This window comes from Plectropomus leopardus, chromosome 4 (assembly GCF_008729295.1).
Source record: "Plectropomus leopardus isolate mb chromosome 4, YSFRI_Pleo_2.0, whole genome shotgun sequence".
Taxonomy (NCBI): Eukaryota; Metazoa; Chordata; class Actinopteri; order Perciformes; family Serranidae; genus Plectropomus; species Plectropomus leopardus.
Genome location: NC_056466.1, coordinates 24022165 through 24039086, shown reverse-complemented (window position 1 = coordinate 24039086; position 16922 = coordinate 24022165). Strand labels below are relative to the sequence as shown.

Below are 16922 nucleotides of genomic sequence, written 5' to 3'. Positions count from 1 at the left end.
TGCCGAACATCTGCGTTGGGATGACTTCTGAGGATGTGAGGAAAAACAATGGTGACCTCTAATTTTACATTGACTTCTAACATATGACAGCAATGCACTGGGACTGCCAGGATATGTCCACAGAGCTGCAAAGGTCTGCAGTCTATGCTTTAAAGTTCTCCAGTATAGCTAAAAGGGCTGCCAAACCAAAGTCTGGGGTTCGACTCATCAGTCAGAGACTGCTCAGTCGACTGAGATTGCTACAAGTCGAGCAGTCCTTTTTTTTTTGTGAGTCAGTGTGCTGTGCGGTGTACTTCTGAGGATGTTTTAGTCCCCGGATTTTGTTGTAGAGTGAGCACTCTTGACTTTCATCATACTTTTTTTTGTTACAGGCTGCTGTTGACAAAATGAAGTGACACAGAGGGGGAGAGACTTTGCACCGCAAGGCTCCGAAATAACATAATCCTTCACATGCATGCTGCTATTACACTTAACTGAGCCCGTTCAAACGTTATATGAAAAAAAAACATTGAATATTCGTACTGAATAGCCATATCCGATACAACTTGCATTTTGAGTTGGATACAGCCTTAATAGCTGATTCTTCTGTCAAATTATACACATGCACATGCACATGATACAGAAATTACAGCAAATATAAAATAGATTAGTTGATTATAGATAATAACAAATGAGAAATACAATGGTGCTTCTTTATTTTATATGCCAATTCAAACAAAAACTGCAATATGCCAAGCTCAGTTGTCTTACTGGGAAGTTATCACTGCAAGAAGAAGCTACAAGAAGTATGTAGCTTATATTAACAGCTAACATTGAAAGAGGTCTGCTATTCCTACTTCCTTTCATCCTTTAGCACTGCTCTGTCCCCCTTGACGCTTGTGCTTTCCTCCCCAAAATTGGCTTATTAGGAAGTGAGAGAACTGGTCGTATTTGATCTACACTGTTTCTCTTTAAGGTTATGGATTTTTCAATCTCTTGATGTTAAAGGCAAGTGTCTCTCTTTAAAAAGTATGAGACTGGCCCCCTGAGAGTGCCAATCTACAAAAACTTCTCTACTGTCAGAAACCTGGCAACCCAGCAGTTAGGTGCGATTGAAAGGGAAAGCAATGTAGGGTAATTCACTCCTCCTCAACCTCAACTGAAAGCTACACAACCACACGGCAAAACTGAAAATGCAAGTAAGTTTAAGGTAGTACGTGCTTTCCTGAAGTGCGAAATACACTGTTTAAAGAAGGTACTATCAACATCTTATGAACTTAACTTGATCACAACTGGGCACCTGCCACACTGGTTGGTAGAGGAGGCATACTTCTAACCACAACCACAAATTGTCACCACTTGACTGTTTGCAATGACTTTCCCCATCCTGATACTGGCTCGTGTCTCAATGTGTTAATTACAGGTCGGATATGCTCACTGTGTGCACGCTGACACAGTGCGAGTGTAGATCAGGCTTGCGTGCTGCTTCCCTTAGTCAGGTGTGTTTGACCTATCCCTCTGCTCATCCCATCAGCCTGTCAATTACTTCCTCGTCCTCTGACACCGTCGTTAGCTAAGCCAAGCCAAGCTAGGCTATTAAGGACTAGCACCGGGTGGATGGGGAGGGGGGTGCGGGGTGCCCCAGCACGTGTGCGTGCTGTAGCTGGGCTCACCAGACCAAAGATCAAGTCCCTTAAGCCGCTTTTGTGAGCCAAGAAAAGCTTACAAGTCGTCACGTTGGTCAGAACAAATGGTCCCAGTTTAAGGCCCTGCAGCAGGGCCTGAGAATAGGCTGCACTCACTGGGCAGACAACAGAAAGACTGGTAAAGCAGTTTGGCTTTCTTCATGGAGCATCAGCAAAGCCAGAGAAAATGTAGCCCTGGCTTATTCATGTTTGACTGCTCATCCAACCCCAAAGGCTGCAGCAACGGAACTGAGTTTATAGCCCACTGGTTAAAAAGAATGGAAATACATGAAGGGCTTCAATCCCAGCAGAGTTATGTACCATTTGAAAAATGTGACACCTATTCATTGATATTCAGCCGTGAGTTTTCCTGCCTGGAGTACATGTTACTGAAACTACTGTCTAAAACAAGGCCTGTAGTTGTAACAGTTACATTCAGTCAGGCATTTTTTAGTTAAATAAGAGAAGTAAGATCTAAAACTGACTATTTATCAGCTCATATATTCATCAACATAAGGAAAGCTTTGCACATGCAAAAACACACACAAAAAACAATAATGAAGACAGTGAAGAACACCCACACCAATCCAAAGTTGATGGCAAATGAGGCGTGACTATCTTCATTTACCATTTCACATACCACTGAGCCAAAACAAATCCCGAGAGGGCAGACCTCACGGATGCTCCTTACATGCCACCCAAGGACAAACATCTCCTGCTTCCAATGGGCAAGCCTTTTTAATATTCCACAGGCACGCACTGAAACGGTGTTTAACCCACACTGTTTGCCCAACTCCCCTCGAATCAAGCAGAAAAGCTAATATTGCTCCCACTGCCTGGATGCTACGGGTCAAAAATAATTTGCTGTGTGTATTATGAGCTTGGCCTTGATAAACAATATTAAAATGAATAGGTCGCTGTGGACGAGGAGGGTAAATGATAAACGATGGTTCTTGTGGATTTATTGTGGCAAGTAAAAGCCTGTTGTATTGATTATCCATAAACAGAGTCATCATCCAAAAGAGGGAAAACAAGATTGAATAACAGATTAAACTCTTGGCAGTGAATATTGTGGTGTATTACTGAGTGTGTAAACAAGGATCACACGACAACTAACCTGAGCTGGGGAATTTGTTATCAACATGTTTAGGGGAAAAGGACTAATAGGCGAAAGGCTGTGAGATCAAAGCGGTGAAACTGCAACATGCAAGCCTTTTACAGTTAAACCTTGTCAAGGCAGTGTAATTTAGTAGTGACATGAGGAAGTGAAATAGGGCTGTTAGGAGGTACATGATCAAAGCGGCAGAGCCACCAAGTTATCTGGTCCCGCCGCACAGTGTGAGCATCTGGAATGTGGTTGTTTTTTTTTCTTTCGGTCCCTTTTATCCACATCCTGTGGTCTCCTCTGTCATGGCGAGACTGCTCGTCACAGAGGTTATCGGGACCTGTGGTAGCCATGCAAGGCAAATCGTCTCGCAGGCTGGCGGCAGATATATGGGGTTGATAAGTGTTAAAAAAAAAACAGGCCGCTGTAAGGATGGACCATAAAGGCGCTTGCTCCAATTTACACGTCTTGAAAGTTTGCTGAGATGGAACGAAATCTGCTGTAGCTGCTGTAGAATCATGGTATAAGCCCGACACATTTGAGTGAACAACTTTTCCCGATACATATAGCTTACAGTGAGGCATGTGCTTAAAGGGAATTGGATTAACCGCTGGCAAAAAAATAACCCCAAAAACCGAGGGGGATTATAAATGATTCTAAGTGTGCTTCTAAAAAGATGGATTACCATTTCAATTTTTACCCTCTTTCTTTGCTAATGGAAATCTGAATTGGTCTTATTCTGTTCAACTACTGAGCAACAACACCACGCTCCATGTGCTGAGCTGAAAACAAAGACAAGAAGGGGGAGAAAAAACAGGGTGTCAGTATCTGGATTTGGTACAGAGGTGTGGTACAGGACACCCTGTTCCCGAGTCCAGTCTGTTCTGCTGTAGCTCTCTCTCTCTCAGAGTCTGCACAGACTAGCAAGGTGGAGCCAGGAAAAGGAGGAGGGAGAGGATGCAAGTTGATGATGATGATGGGAATCAAAACACACCAATGCAACACTTATGCTGTTGAATGCACTTCAGAGGGTAAATTAGCAAAAAAGCAGTCTTAGAATGCATAGTTTTATTTCACTTAAAGGGATACATTGCAGAATTTCAACCAGCTTTTTGTCAGAATAACGTGGACAGTATGTGTAAATAACCTGTGGTAAACTTCCCTCCATCTAACCAGTGCCTGGATCTCCCTGCTCCTCTCCCAGCAAAACACTGCTGGATGATGCATTTTGCGCATCCAGCAAGTTTCGTTGGTTCTGTGGCTTTTGCTGGAACTACAGGCTGCACTTCTGCATTTTTGCACTGTCCACCTCCCATGCCATCACCATGGACACCAAAAGTATAGTGGTGGATGAAGAGACAACCCCCCCTTCCCCCTTTCAAACTAAGACCAAACTCTGATCACTTAGTAAAACTAGGCAGTGCTGGTCAAATACAAAACATAAAAAAATATTTTGTTTTCAGAAACATACTTGAGTGCCCTGTTAAACTGTAAAATCAAGAGTCTATAAACAGGAAGTGGCCGCCATACTGTTGCATAGTGAAAACGGAGACTGAAAATACTGAGATCACATGTTAAAATTAGGCAGCACTGATCAAATATTAACCAAGTTTCTGTTAAGGTGTTGCAAGCAAGAGTGTTATTAGCCTGGTATGAGGTCGTGTGTTCTGGTAATTGTAGGTGTTCTACCTCTTGAGAAAAAGCAAATGCCATCATTTTTCTCTGTTTTCTCTATTTCTACTACGTAGACAGCCTAGTTTTATGAAAGGACCATCTTTCTAGTAGTGAAATACTTCTTTAATCAAATTATCTATCTAATGGTTCATAGCAGCAGTAACCATAATTCAGTGCTGAAACAAGCCAGCAGTGATCCCTTCTGTTCAGCCATCTACAGACTTTACACTAGTCTGCTCTGATTGGCAGAGATGACTATAATTCATACATGGCCATAGGAACAGGCCATACTACAAAGTATCTGGCTATGTGAATGTGGAAGGAGTGACGAAAAAACCTTCACACTCTGTTGTAGGGACAAACATCTGAGCCGGCACCTTTTTTTCTTTTGAAAATGTATTTGTGTGGGTGGAACACTGGAAAAATGCAACCCCGCATGGGTGCTGCAATCTGCCGAGGCCATTCAACCGACCGGCTGGCCTTGTGTGGCATCGCGTACAAGCACCAAGATGACACATCAACTCTTGTCTATATTTAACTCACTGGACGTCTCTCCTTCCAATGTTCCCATCCTTTTAGAAGAGGCTGCCAGGGAGAATGGTGAGAAAAACAGGCCGAGGTGATATGTAATTACGCTGAATGGATCCAGCCTCCCACATCCTTTCATTGTACCCACACCCCTCAAAGATAATGAAATGGAAGGCATGTTTTTTTTTTTCTTCATTTACCATAAATCCTGTGCGTCTAGCCACTCTTATTTATGGTGTCGAAGAAAACCCTTAACAGCTTGACTCTTGCAGCCTGCAAAGTCATGAAGCATAAACAGCGGCAAGCACCCTATGTGGGTGGTGAACTCAATCTGATAAGGGCTTCTAAGAAACCAATGTTCTGGTCTCTTAAGAAGACGGTGCGGTAAACCATCACAAGCCAAGGTCTCCCTGAATACCCCACATTTCTTCCACTCTAGATACTATCTTGAATGCGGCGATATAACTCAAAACAGAACTATGATTAGGCTCAAAAACTACTGAAAGGACATATTGTTTGGATACAGGGACGACTATGTTGCCATTACTACATACCAATCAAAAAACATCTTTGCATCAAAGCAAACACTGAACTTTTGACTCAAGCTCCAGTTCTGCCTGTATGCAAACTTGCCTACCCCTGTAACTTGAAGCTGTTAGCCCAGCAACAAAACTGTTGCATAACTCCACAAAGGTGCAAAGAGTGAGTGCACAATTGAGGAAAACAGAGGAGGGAATGTCTTTAACTGAACAAAACTAGGTCACCCTTTACTTTTAAGGACCTGTGGAAAAGGAAGTGCTTTCTTGAAGAAGGGCAAAAACAGTATGGGGAAAAATTCAAGTAAGACATGATGGACTTGTTCACATGTTCCTGCAGGCTGTGCTCTTATGATATAAATGTGAAATGTGTTGAAAATTTAATGCAGACTCACCTATTCTTCTCCAGCTCATTGTGTGTGGACCTGCAAAGACAGAACACAGAAGTTTTCAAATAAAGAGCAAATGTAGGCTTTTGCAACAAGCAAAGTACGGACCTGAAAAAGGCAATGCACTTTGTTCAGTCTTAACATTAAGATAATAACTAGGGATGTACTGATCAAGTTTTTTTGCCCCTGATCCCGATCCAAGTCATATGCCAATACTGAGTCTCGATCTGATACTTGCATTTACTTGGATGATACAACTGCACAATGCACACTTCAAGTACTTTAAAGTTATCGAAATCAATCCAGTGTATGTGCTTTACAGTTGCCGATGTCCGATCTGATCAGGAATAGCTATATAAGCTAGACCAACAGGGGCAGAGAGAGCCACAGTGAATTACCTCGTCTAATTTGATTAATGTTTTTATTAATAAATCCCAAACGAGACCACCTCTATGCCCAGTGCACTGGAGCCTTTACCCCAACGAACGTCAGTGTGACAGGGAGGCACTGGCTGTGGCATAATACAGCCTCTTCCTCAATAATGCACAGCCCAGCTCTCTCTTTTCGGTGTGTGTGTGTGTGTGTGTGTGTGTGTGTGTGTGCGTGCGTGTGCGTGTGGGAGAGAGATACTGTAGCCACTAAAGTTCTAAAGTTCACACTGAGTATGAGCATGTGTGCGTGCATGTGCTGCTGTCCAAGTGTGAGCATGCACACACGCACGCACGCACGCACGCACGCACGCACACACACACACACACACACACAGTGCATGCAGCAGTCAGGGTTCAGTGCTCTGTTAATAATGTAAAGTGAATCAGCTGGTCCCTAGGAGTCTCTTTGTGTGGCAACATACTGAAGGGAGACAAGCCCTCCTCCTGATGCTTAAATGGCCCTAGTTCCCATCCACACAAACTGCACTCCCCCTCGCCTCAAGGGGGATAAGTTTTAGGGGGAGCAATGATGGACTCAACCTCTTCTGAGTCATGTACACAGCACTTCTCTATATTGTGGGTTTATCAATACTGCAATATGGTTTCCTCGTCTATTTTTTTTCTTTGAACGCTGAGATGACAACACTGTGGTCTTGGCAGGAAATATGAAGAAAACAGGAGATAAGACAGGAGTAGGAAGGGAGGTAGAGAGGGATAGGACGGAGGGAACAGTCCAAGGCTGTAGTCCAGTCTGTAAAAACTGGCCATGCCTCAGAGGAAATTATTTTTTCAAAGTTTAATTATTTACACCAATAAAAACACCATATGTCTCAATTTTTGAGCATTATATTTCATGTAGTTGGGTATGCAAGACTGGATGTTAAGTCAGCTGTGGAGGTGTATTTGATTTAGCGTGACAAGGTGTATGGCCAGGTTGGCTATCACAGCAAAACACAGGGCTCACATGTAAGCTGGTCTGGGACCCTTCCTGAAAACCTGTCAGAGCCTAAGTGCTCACACGTGTGCTCTTGACTTGACAGGATTCAACTTACGTATTCTACAACCGTGTAGTAGTCATGCATGACTGTGCTCTGCATTTGCCAACTGGTCACACATAAAAAAAAGCACAGAACTGATAAAAGTAAAACCAAGCTTGATCTCTTCTGTATGGCTACTACTACCCTCTTAAATGTTATCCTAAAATGGACTCACAGTACAAACATGATTTCTTTGTCGGGAAAATGATTAGTCACAGTTTTGTGTTCAGTGCATGCTCTTATGTGACTATGTAATTACTTTCTAATGGCAGCACTGCCTCTGATTTCTGTAGCTGTTTGTGAGTCAGAGCAATAGTTTTGCTAACAGAGGATGAATACTTTGAGTGCATAATTTGCGTCATGAGCTGTCACCAAGCTTGCACTGTGTCTCTGTTGCTTGGAAACCCCTCATCACGATTTGTAATCTCTTCCAAATTTTGGAGCATTTTACCACTATCTGATTAGTGTAGTGCATCATTATGTTTTTGTTCTTTTTTTTTTTGCTGATTATCACTTTCTAAGAATGATGGAAAATGTATTTTAGGGTACTATTACATTTGTGGCCATTTCAAGCAGCGTGAAAAGTGTATCTGCAGAATTAGTACACTGTCAAAGGACAGTGTCATTAAAGATGCAAATGGTGGTAAAAACATCCAAGACTGAAAAACTGATAACAATACAGAGAGTGATGAAAAAGTTGTAATTATTTTTACCATTTATAAATAAATAACAGCCAAAGCCTATTTTAGGGCAATGCTGATGTCACTTTACTCTAAAGTGAGAGAGGCCTTAGGTCAGCACTGGTCCAAGCCCCCCTACAATCAAGCAGCACACACACTTTATCTCAGTTTGGCCTCTCATTCAGAGAAGCCAGCTTGCTTTCTCACTGGCTTTTATCATCACAAACCACTTTCCCTGTCGCCTGAATCAGATATGTCCATGTCTGGAGCTCAACAACAATGATTAAAAACTGGCTCAAGGCCACACACAACTGTATCACACTTCCGTCTGTAGGCATGCACACATATGTGCGCATGTGTATTCACATGAACACACAGAGTGGGTCAATGAGATAAAGCAACCTGGCTATAAACGGTAGGCAGGAGAGGACAGAGTCAGATAAGCTCATCACTTTAAGCTCCAACACGCTACAGAGAAGGTAGCTACTGTATAGCTGCAGCAGGCCAGTGCCAGACAGCAAGCTGGGTTTCGAGAAAATATTCTATTACTTATTCTACTCATTATATTACATTTCAAAGAAGTCAGTTAAACTTCACTTTGAAATGCCCTCAAAGTGATAATAAATGAGGAATGAATATTTACAGGAGTGCACTGTAGGTCTTGAATAATCTCATTCACGTGCCATTATTGGTCAATTATCTCTTTATGTCATTTAAAAAGCACACAGAGTAGATGATGTAGATGCAAGGGTTGGGCAATGTGGAGAAAAACAAATACCATGATATTTTTGTCCAAATACCTAAATATTGATATTGTGAAGATATATTTAGAAAGTTTTTTTTTATAAGTAATCATCAGTAATGTAGATATAACGACTACGTGGGTGAAGGCAAATAACATAACAGTTAGAACAGTCTGGTCCATTCAGAAAATAGTGTCAGTTTATTGCAATTCAGCTTCTAAAAACAGGAAAGGACCACACTTAGAATAATATGATATCCAAAATCTAAGATGATATCTACTCTCATATCATGATATTGATATAATATTGATAAATTCACCTAGATATGATGTAGTTGTTTTGTTGAATCCTTGCTGGCTTCTGTGAACGTTGTTATCTAACTTTGCGAGGTAGTGAAAATGGTTCACAACTTTGACTAATTAGCAAGATTTCTCCTCTTCCTGTGTCAGCAGACCATAAATAGGACTGCTGGGTAAATTAGACCACTAATGATGCAGACATGTGCCCCATCAGTTACCCTTACAGCACTGGGGATATACAAATAATGCTGTTTTGCTGCTTTGTAAGGTGTGCAGTTCCAGTGGGAACGAAATAAACTGCATCATAAAAACGAGGCTGAGAAATGGTGTTAAATGCTAAATGGTGTTACCTCACTGAGTGAGTTGTGAATGTGGTCTCTGTGGAGAACAAGACCAAACATTATTCCTGCACAGTCCTTTAACTGTGCTAACGCCTTGTTACAGGGCGTTAGGACAAGATTTCTCCTCTCTGTGCTTCTTGGTGCCATTTTTTGCTCATGCTTCTGAAAAGCTTTCTAAAAGTGCACCCCCCTACTCCTCGGGAGTTGTTCACCTTAGAGGCTTTATTAAGGGCCAAGATGCTTCGTTTAAAGCTTTTCGTCTTTCGAAGGTTCCATTTCACACTGAAGATTATTCTGTTCCAAAGCATCATTATTGTGTTAACTCACTAGGAATTTCCCTATTAGGAGCGACTCTTTGGAAGCTTCATGAAAAGCGCCTTAGACCTATATCTGATCATGACTGTTGCCATGCAGAACAAGGCAGCACTCTACGCTCATGATGAGTAATGCGCAGTTCCTGTTTGTGGCCCGCTCTTACATTAATATTAAAAGGCTCAGTGAGAGAGAGAGATTGAGAGTGAGGGGGGGGGGGGGGGGGGGGGGGGGGGGGGCTGCATTTGATGTATGACTGTCAACAAATAGATTAATGTAAGCAACCTATCACAAAGAAAAACACACAATACAAAGGAGTCTTAACTAGAGAAATTCTTGCCTGCTTCTCCTAATACTACATGCAAGTTTCTGTCTTCAGTGAGCGCATTGTGCTTGACAAGGGCCTTAAGCTTGGTGGCAGCTGATAATGTAATTATCAGACAGTGTTAAATCTAACTACATGATAAAATAGACTATGAAACATATGTCCTTGATGATGCATACAAAAAGATGAAAAACACGAATGGTGTGGACATGCTTTTCTTGATAGAATATACAGTTCTGTACCAAAGTCTTAAGCCACCATAAATTTGTTGTTTTAGCAAAGTGATAATGAGAATATATATTTATTTCTAAGTCCCTTTACTAAAATACAAATACAACAGAGAACATATGCAATGCATTAAAACGCCAAAAAAGTCAGAACAAAATGGCCTCTTCAGAATGAAGTCAATATTTAGTGTGAAACACGGAATCGCACCATCACAAAAGGTAGCTCAAACAATCAATATTGAGCTTTGGACATGTCTTGAATGTAACCTGGTGTAGATACACCAGAAGATTCATATGGAAATCTCATATTTACTGCCCAAGAGAGTTCGAGACATGTCAATTAGAAAGGAATTTCACACTAAACACTTGCAACTTTAACCTGTTGAAGTTTTTTTATTCTGAAATGTGCGTTTTTTATGCCCAGTACATATTTCCTGTATGTTCTGGTTGTATTTCAGTATTTCTGCAGAGAAACAAATATATATGATATATATGATTATTAAATAACAAAGTTCAAGGTGGCCTAAGACTTTTGCACAGTACTGCAGATGTACATAAAAAAGGTAAAACAGTAAATTACTGATTACTGAGTCCTGAAAAGCCTCCATATATTCACCTTAGGAGGTCTGCAAACAACAGCAGCCATAAATAGACGTGTTTCCCCTTTAGGGCGGATGGCAAAATTATCCCTCTCTCCCACAGTGTAAAATACATTTGTCGTTGGAGAAAATTAGCATAACTGCCACCGAAATCTGAAAAATAACTCGATTTAAAATAAAAGATCCCGTGGGTTTATTTCACCACAGACAGGAGGACTCCACGACATTTAAAAGTGAGTCTTGTTGGTTTTGAAGCGGTCACTTTTACCACGATCCCTAACCTCAGCCACTGCAGTCCGTTTGACAATCAGCTGATGAAAAGCCAGCAGAGCCGTTGGTGCTACCCCCTCCCCCAAGCCAGCAAAATAACGGGGTGGACGCTCATACGTGCAAGTACGTATTAAACACGTTTCCACAAGTTTGGGCAAACGTCCATGCAAACTTATTTCGACAAACAAAGTGTGTTTTCTGGACCGTGAAAATGCTGCCATCCACTGTATCCACCCCGTGGTGACAGCTCGCCTCCTGTTTACCAAACGCTGCGATAAAGCGCTGGCAGGGAGTGTAAGTTATTATCACATGCTGTCTGCAACACTTCCCAGTACATCACGTGTAGCAAAGGGACAGTTTTAAAGTACTGACATTCACCTGTAAAAGCAAATACATGCAATACATAAAAGTTTCTTACCTATTGTGGTTACTGCTGAACTTCTTATTTCGGAATTTTCTTTGCCTCTGGTAGTTTGTGTTCTGACTTGACGGAAATGTCGAAGCATATCCGTGTTCACACTCTGTTGAAAGAAAATCGTGGTTAAAGTGGTTAACAGTTGGCCCGGGTTTTGACACTTTTTTCCTCGACCATAGTCAACAATTCTTTACGCTGACGTAAACATATAAGCGACACGTTTGTGGCGAAATTAGCTGACCACACTTCCTATTTAGGCGTTTATCGTAAAACAGGAATGACCCTTAGCCGTTTCACAACCTGAGATGCAAACGTTGTTTGATATATTTCAACTTTTGAGCACACATTTGAGCAAATCGTTTACCTCTTTCTCTCCTTTCTAGATATTCCGCAGCCTCCAATAACCGTTGGATATTCATTAGCTGAACAGCCGTCATCTCTCCTGAGGCTGGCTGCCGTTAACGTTAGCTGGGCTCTCGTCAATTTAATGTTAGCTTCGCGAGCAGCAGCAAAGACAGGTCGCTTTTAAGTGTAGGGAAGACAGTGCGTCGGTTATTACTACACTGAGTGATACTTAAAAAAAACCCGTCGTGTTATTATCTTGTTCGTTGTCTTCGCTGCCCTTTGCCGAAAGAGGAGGGAAAAAAATATCCAGTGTTTCCAAGCTGGCAAGCTACAGCCAATCCTTGCCAGGTGTCGTTGTTAGAAAATGTCAAAAGCTGTGTATCAAAGTATTAAAAGTTTCTAGGAAACATGGTATTAAATCTTTACAAAAACGGATACAAACAATATAAAATTTCCCCGAGGCAGCCCAGAGCCAGCAAAGTGCCTGCTGTCACTCGTTTCCTCTCCTCTCCTGTTTGTTTACCTAGCTGCACAGCTGAGAGGAGGAGACCTCGCGGAGAAGAGGCCGGTCTACACGCAGTGTATTCTGGGAAACCGAGTCTTTCGGTGCATCTATAAAATACTGTCAAACATGCATAATATTCGGTGTTTTCATAATTTAGCATACTTTTACTGTGATTCATCAAGTGAACTAGAATCCAATATTACTTTATGATTTAACTTTAACTATGGTAGGTAAATTAAATGGGTAAATGCATCTGTGGGGCAGCTTCAGTCAACAGAATTTACCCCAAGTTAATGTATTAATAATTATTCTTGAAAGGTGTAATCGATGTTATTGCTACTTCTGATGAAAACGAAGAAAAATAACTGTGGGGTAAATAATAATAATAATGATATTTGCATTATTATTATCATAATAGCTGTCAAGAATGTAAAACTATAGTTTAACTGTTAATACGTCATTTCTTGCAAAAAAACCAAAAAACATAAGAACTAATTAATATAGGACTTCAGTAATAAATGCATCCATTGAAGCGGTTGTGTGATGTGTTACTGACTCCACACACATATTAATTATTATGATTTTAATTCCTCCCACAGCATTTCTTCCCAATCGCTTCTGTCCGCAAAGAAAAGAGCCCTACAAGTCCCATGATTCACTAGGACCGTGGGGATGTGCTTGCCGGCTGAAGCCAGGCCCAGCAACACATGACGTAGCTACCGATCCTGCAACTGATTGGCAGATGGCTTTGACAGGCGTGGGGGGTTGAGCTCGCAGCTGACCAACCGCAGAGGAGCTTTGCGCCATGTGGAAACCATCGCGGCACGCCCACAAATAGCAGGAAGCAAACAATCGAGAGAGGTGCTGAGCCGCTGAGATCTGCTGCTGCAAATTTCCCACGTTACATTATAATGGGTTATATTACTCAAAGGACCTTTTACAACGCTCATCGGCCCGTATGCTCGGCTTTTCTGCACAAAACAGCCCTGTATGATTAACACGCATACGAAATTGATGGAAAAATCCGCTTATTTTCCTGCGTCTTTAAATCATGACTTGTTAAAAGGAAACGGGGACATCATGAATAATTCATCTTTTAAAAAGTCGTTTTTAATATTGCATTTATTACATATGATCTGCCATTAAATTAAACATAGGCCAGGGTGTATTGCAAAATTTGCAATTTGAGAAGCCGATTGCAATAGTCCCTATATATCGAGTTAATTCCTAATACGCTAGAAGTTAAAATTGAGGAAATAAACCAAGCAGGCAAGGCTTATATATGTTTGATATATATCTGATTCATAAATCAGTTGTGTCTTTTTGCATTATATCCATATAGTTGTAGGTTTTTCGATCGAGTCTGCGGGGGCACACAATGACATCATCCGAAACTGAGTTGGAGGGCGCTGCAATGTGGTCAGATTTATCATATCGGAATGGTAGCCACCATGCACACCCACACACCCAATCATTATGTCATATTGCTTTTTATATGCTGAAGAGAACAATTACAGATCCCTGGGTTGATAGTTGTGCAAGCGCAACGCGATGCACAGTGCCAAAACATGCACACAATGCAGATACAAATAGTCCAGAAAATAATGTAAAGCATATATGTTTATATTCTCCTGTAATTGCAATGGGTATATCACTCATATTATTCTGGTGCAGGCTGTGCTTATGGCAGGCAGTGGTGCTTAGTTGAATGAACTCAGCCCTGTGTTGTCTGAGTCTATTGACAATGAAGTCTTGTTTTCCTGAAATTCAGAGGCAAATGACATGGATCAAACGCAGCACATTCAAACTCACTTCCGTCCTTCCTCTCGGCGCTCTCAAGAAACCGAGCAGCCTCCAGCAAAACTTGTACGTTTTTCAGAAAAGTGTTGATCTGCTCCAAGTGGGAGTCTTTGGAGTTGAAGACGTCATTGAAAGGGCAACTAGACATCTCGAAATCTTGCTGATCCAAGAGAGACGCATCGGAATCAAAAAAGAACTCCTCACTCTTCAAACTTCTTCTTTGCATCTCACTTTTGGCCATTTTCCCTCTCTTTTTAAGTTTGTGTGGCTTCTGCTCTGGCGACGTGCTAAGCGCAGAAAACAGCGAGGCAGCTACCAGTGGATGCTGCTCTTGTCAGATGGTTCCTCTGTTCTTTCCTCTTTTTTTTTTATGAATGCGGGGTGTTTAATGTGGAGCAGTGGCCAATGTCAGTAGATGGTGGTGCATGGGAAAACGAGAGCCCGGCCCCCCCTCTGTCTCAGGAGTCTGCATGGTCCTTGTGTCCGTCAATTCAACAGAATAAAAGAAAATAAATAAATATATAAATAGATTAACATAACAGTCTGGCATTATTTTTTTTATCTATTAATACAATGTAACAATGGTGTTAGTAGCAGAATAGTGACGGAAAAAGCAATGCTAACAGTTATAGCAACATTATACTATTTGTAGTACTGTTACTCCAGCCTAATGATATTTTACTTACAGCATAGGACACTGACATAAAAAAATCTACCTAAGTGATTCTCAATGGTGATCAAAAGTTGGTTTTAAATGTTAAAAAAAAGAGGTTGCTTTAATAAACCCTGTATAATGTTATGCCATCATGTTATGGTATATGGAGTATGGTACAGTAGGATTACCACAAGTCCTTCTCCCAGGAAGTGGTGCAGTAACACAGGAATAGAAAGTGAAAATAACAATAAAGGCCATAACTTGTATGACACCATGATGATGAGTGGACATACAGACTAGAATGTTTAAAGTGGAAAAAGTAGACATTACATTTGGTAGTAAACCACACCCTTTATTGCTGATGGAGCATTTGCTGGAAATATCTCTGCTGATTCTTTACTAAAAACAAAACTTACAGTAAGTGCAGACATTACAGTCTGGTACTTAAAGTACCAGACTGATTCATTAGAAACAGCAGTAGTAGTAATGCTGTATTAAAGCAACAGTAGAGTAACTGGTAGAAGTTAATAAACTGGTGGTAAAGTCTAATGTCAATAAAGTAGCTGATAGTCGATGTTTGCTTCATATATACATTTAAAGGCAAGCCTTAAAGGGACAGTTAACCCCAAATGAAAAATACATATTTTTCCTTTTACCTGTGCAGTGCTATTTATCAGTCTAAATTGTTTTGGTGTGAGCTGCCGAGTGTTGGAGTTATCGGCCATAGAGATTCTCTTGAGGTGCTCAAAGCACCAAAAAAAAAAAATTACATTTGAAAAACAGTACAATGTCTCTTTCCAGAAATCATGATCTGATTACTCAAGATAATCCACAGACCTTATTACGAGCATTGTCATGTAGGAACTATTTTCTATCTACCAAACTGCACCTGCCAACCACATCATCATACAGGTATGTTGCTAATGTTAGCTATGTCACCTGAGCTGTACAACATTACAGCTCAGCCAAGGAGAACGCCATTGATGTTAACATCTCATGTTGTCATGAGCATGAGGCCTCTCATTCATGGGTAGATGCACCCGTCCCTCTCACACGGGTATACAGTTAGCAGGTGTATGTCATCCAGGTCTTGGTAATTCCAAGTGCTTGATTTTCATGATGACGTTTCACCTCTCATCCATGAGGCTTCATCAGTTCATAAAGCGAGACATAGGTGAGAGGTGAGACATATTCAGGTAACTCAAGAAAGTCCAGTTGCCTACAGTTTAGCAATAACTAGTTGCCAGACGTCATTTTAAAGAAAGAAAATAGTTCCTACATGAAACTTCTCACAACAAGGTCTGTTGGTTATCTTGAGTAACTGGGTCATGATTTCTGGAAAAAGACTTTGCAATTAAGTCTTTTAAATATGTTTTTCTGTGCTTTGAGCATGAGCCGAATGCTGTCTAGTTCCATTATATTTGACAGATGGCAAAAATCTAATGTAATCTAAATCTAATGTTTTTTCAGTTAACCCCGCCCCACTAATCTTGAAGGGTAGAGAGACAGCAACGTACAACTACTGTGTAGGATAACACTATATTGTGTCTATAGATCCTCTATTGTGTGACAGTAATGGTAACTGAGAGATAAGTCCTTAGCCTTGATCTTGTGCCATTCTCAGTAGACCTTTAGCTGAGCTGTTTTTACTCTGTCGCAGAGTCCGTTTTGAACCGGAACATGTCGAGGCAGAGGCCTGTATTCAGCTCAGAAACCCCCCCCTTTGCCACTTCAAAGAACCAGCGGCAGCCTATGACCGTTTGATGTAAAGTTCACAGAGACAGAAACTTTCAAGTCCAACGCACAAGGGAATCTCTGAAGGTCCCTCCCGCCCCTGCCCCACCTCTCCACCGTCGGTGAGGGTTAGCAGTAAAGGAAGGAAACCCATTAAAGAGTGGTCTCATTTGGAGTTCACAATGTGCCACTGCTATCAAATGGACAAAAATGGCTGGATTTTGGCATGTGCTCAGCCACATCGTCTTTAGTATCGTAGCCCAGACTCTCCAATTTAAGTTACTGAATACACATTTGTTGGCTGTACT

General features: G+C 41.3%; 1 protein-coding gene across 2 annotated transcripts in view; it reads right to left on the bottom strand.

Annotated features, from left to right (window-relative positions):
* The window catches only part of mxi1 (max interactor 1, dimerization protein), a 32058-nt gene extending 17460 nt beyond the window's left edge, over positions 1-14598 (bottom strand). The window contains exons 1-3 of one of the 2 annotated variants that reach the window (XM_042485364.1): positions 14238-14598; positions 11579-11681; positions 5903-5932 (exon numbers count right to left, since the gene is read on the bottom strand). In XM_042485364.1, the coding sequence (XP_042341298.1) occupies positions 5903-5932; positions 11579-11681; positions 14238-14466 (362 nt within the window). In that variant the 5' untranslated portion in view covers positions 14467-14598. Of the gene's footprint in view, positions 1-5902; positions 5933-11578; positions 11682-11939; positions 12419-14237 lie in introns of those variants that run through there. The other variant, XM_042485365.1, reaches the window with a different exon arrangement.
* Positions 14599-16922: the final 2324 nt, after the last annotated feature.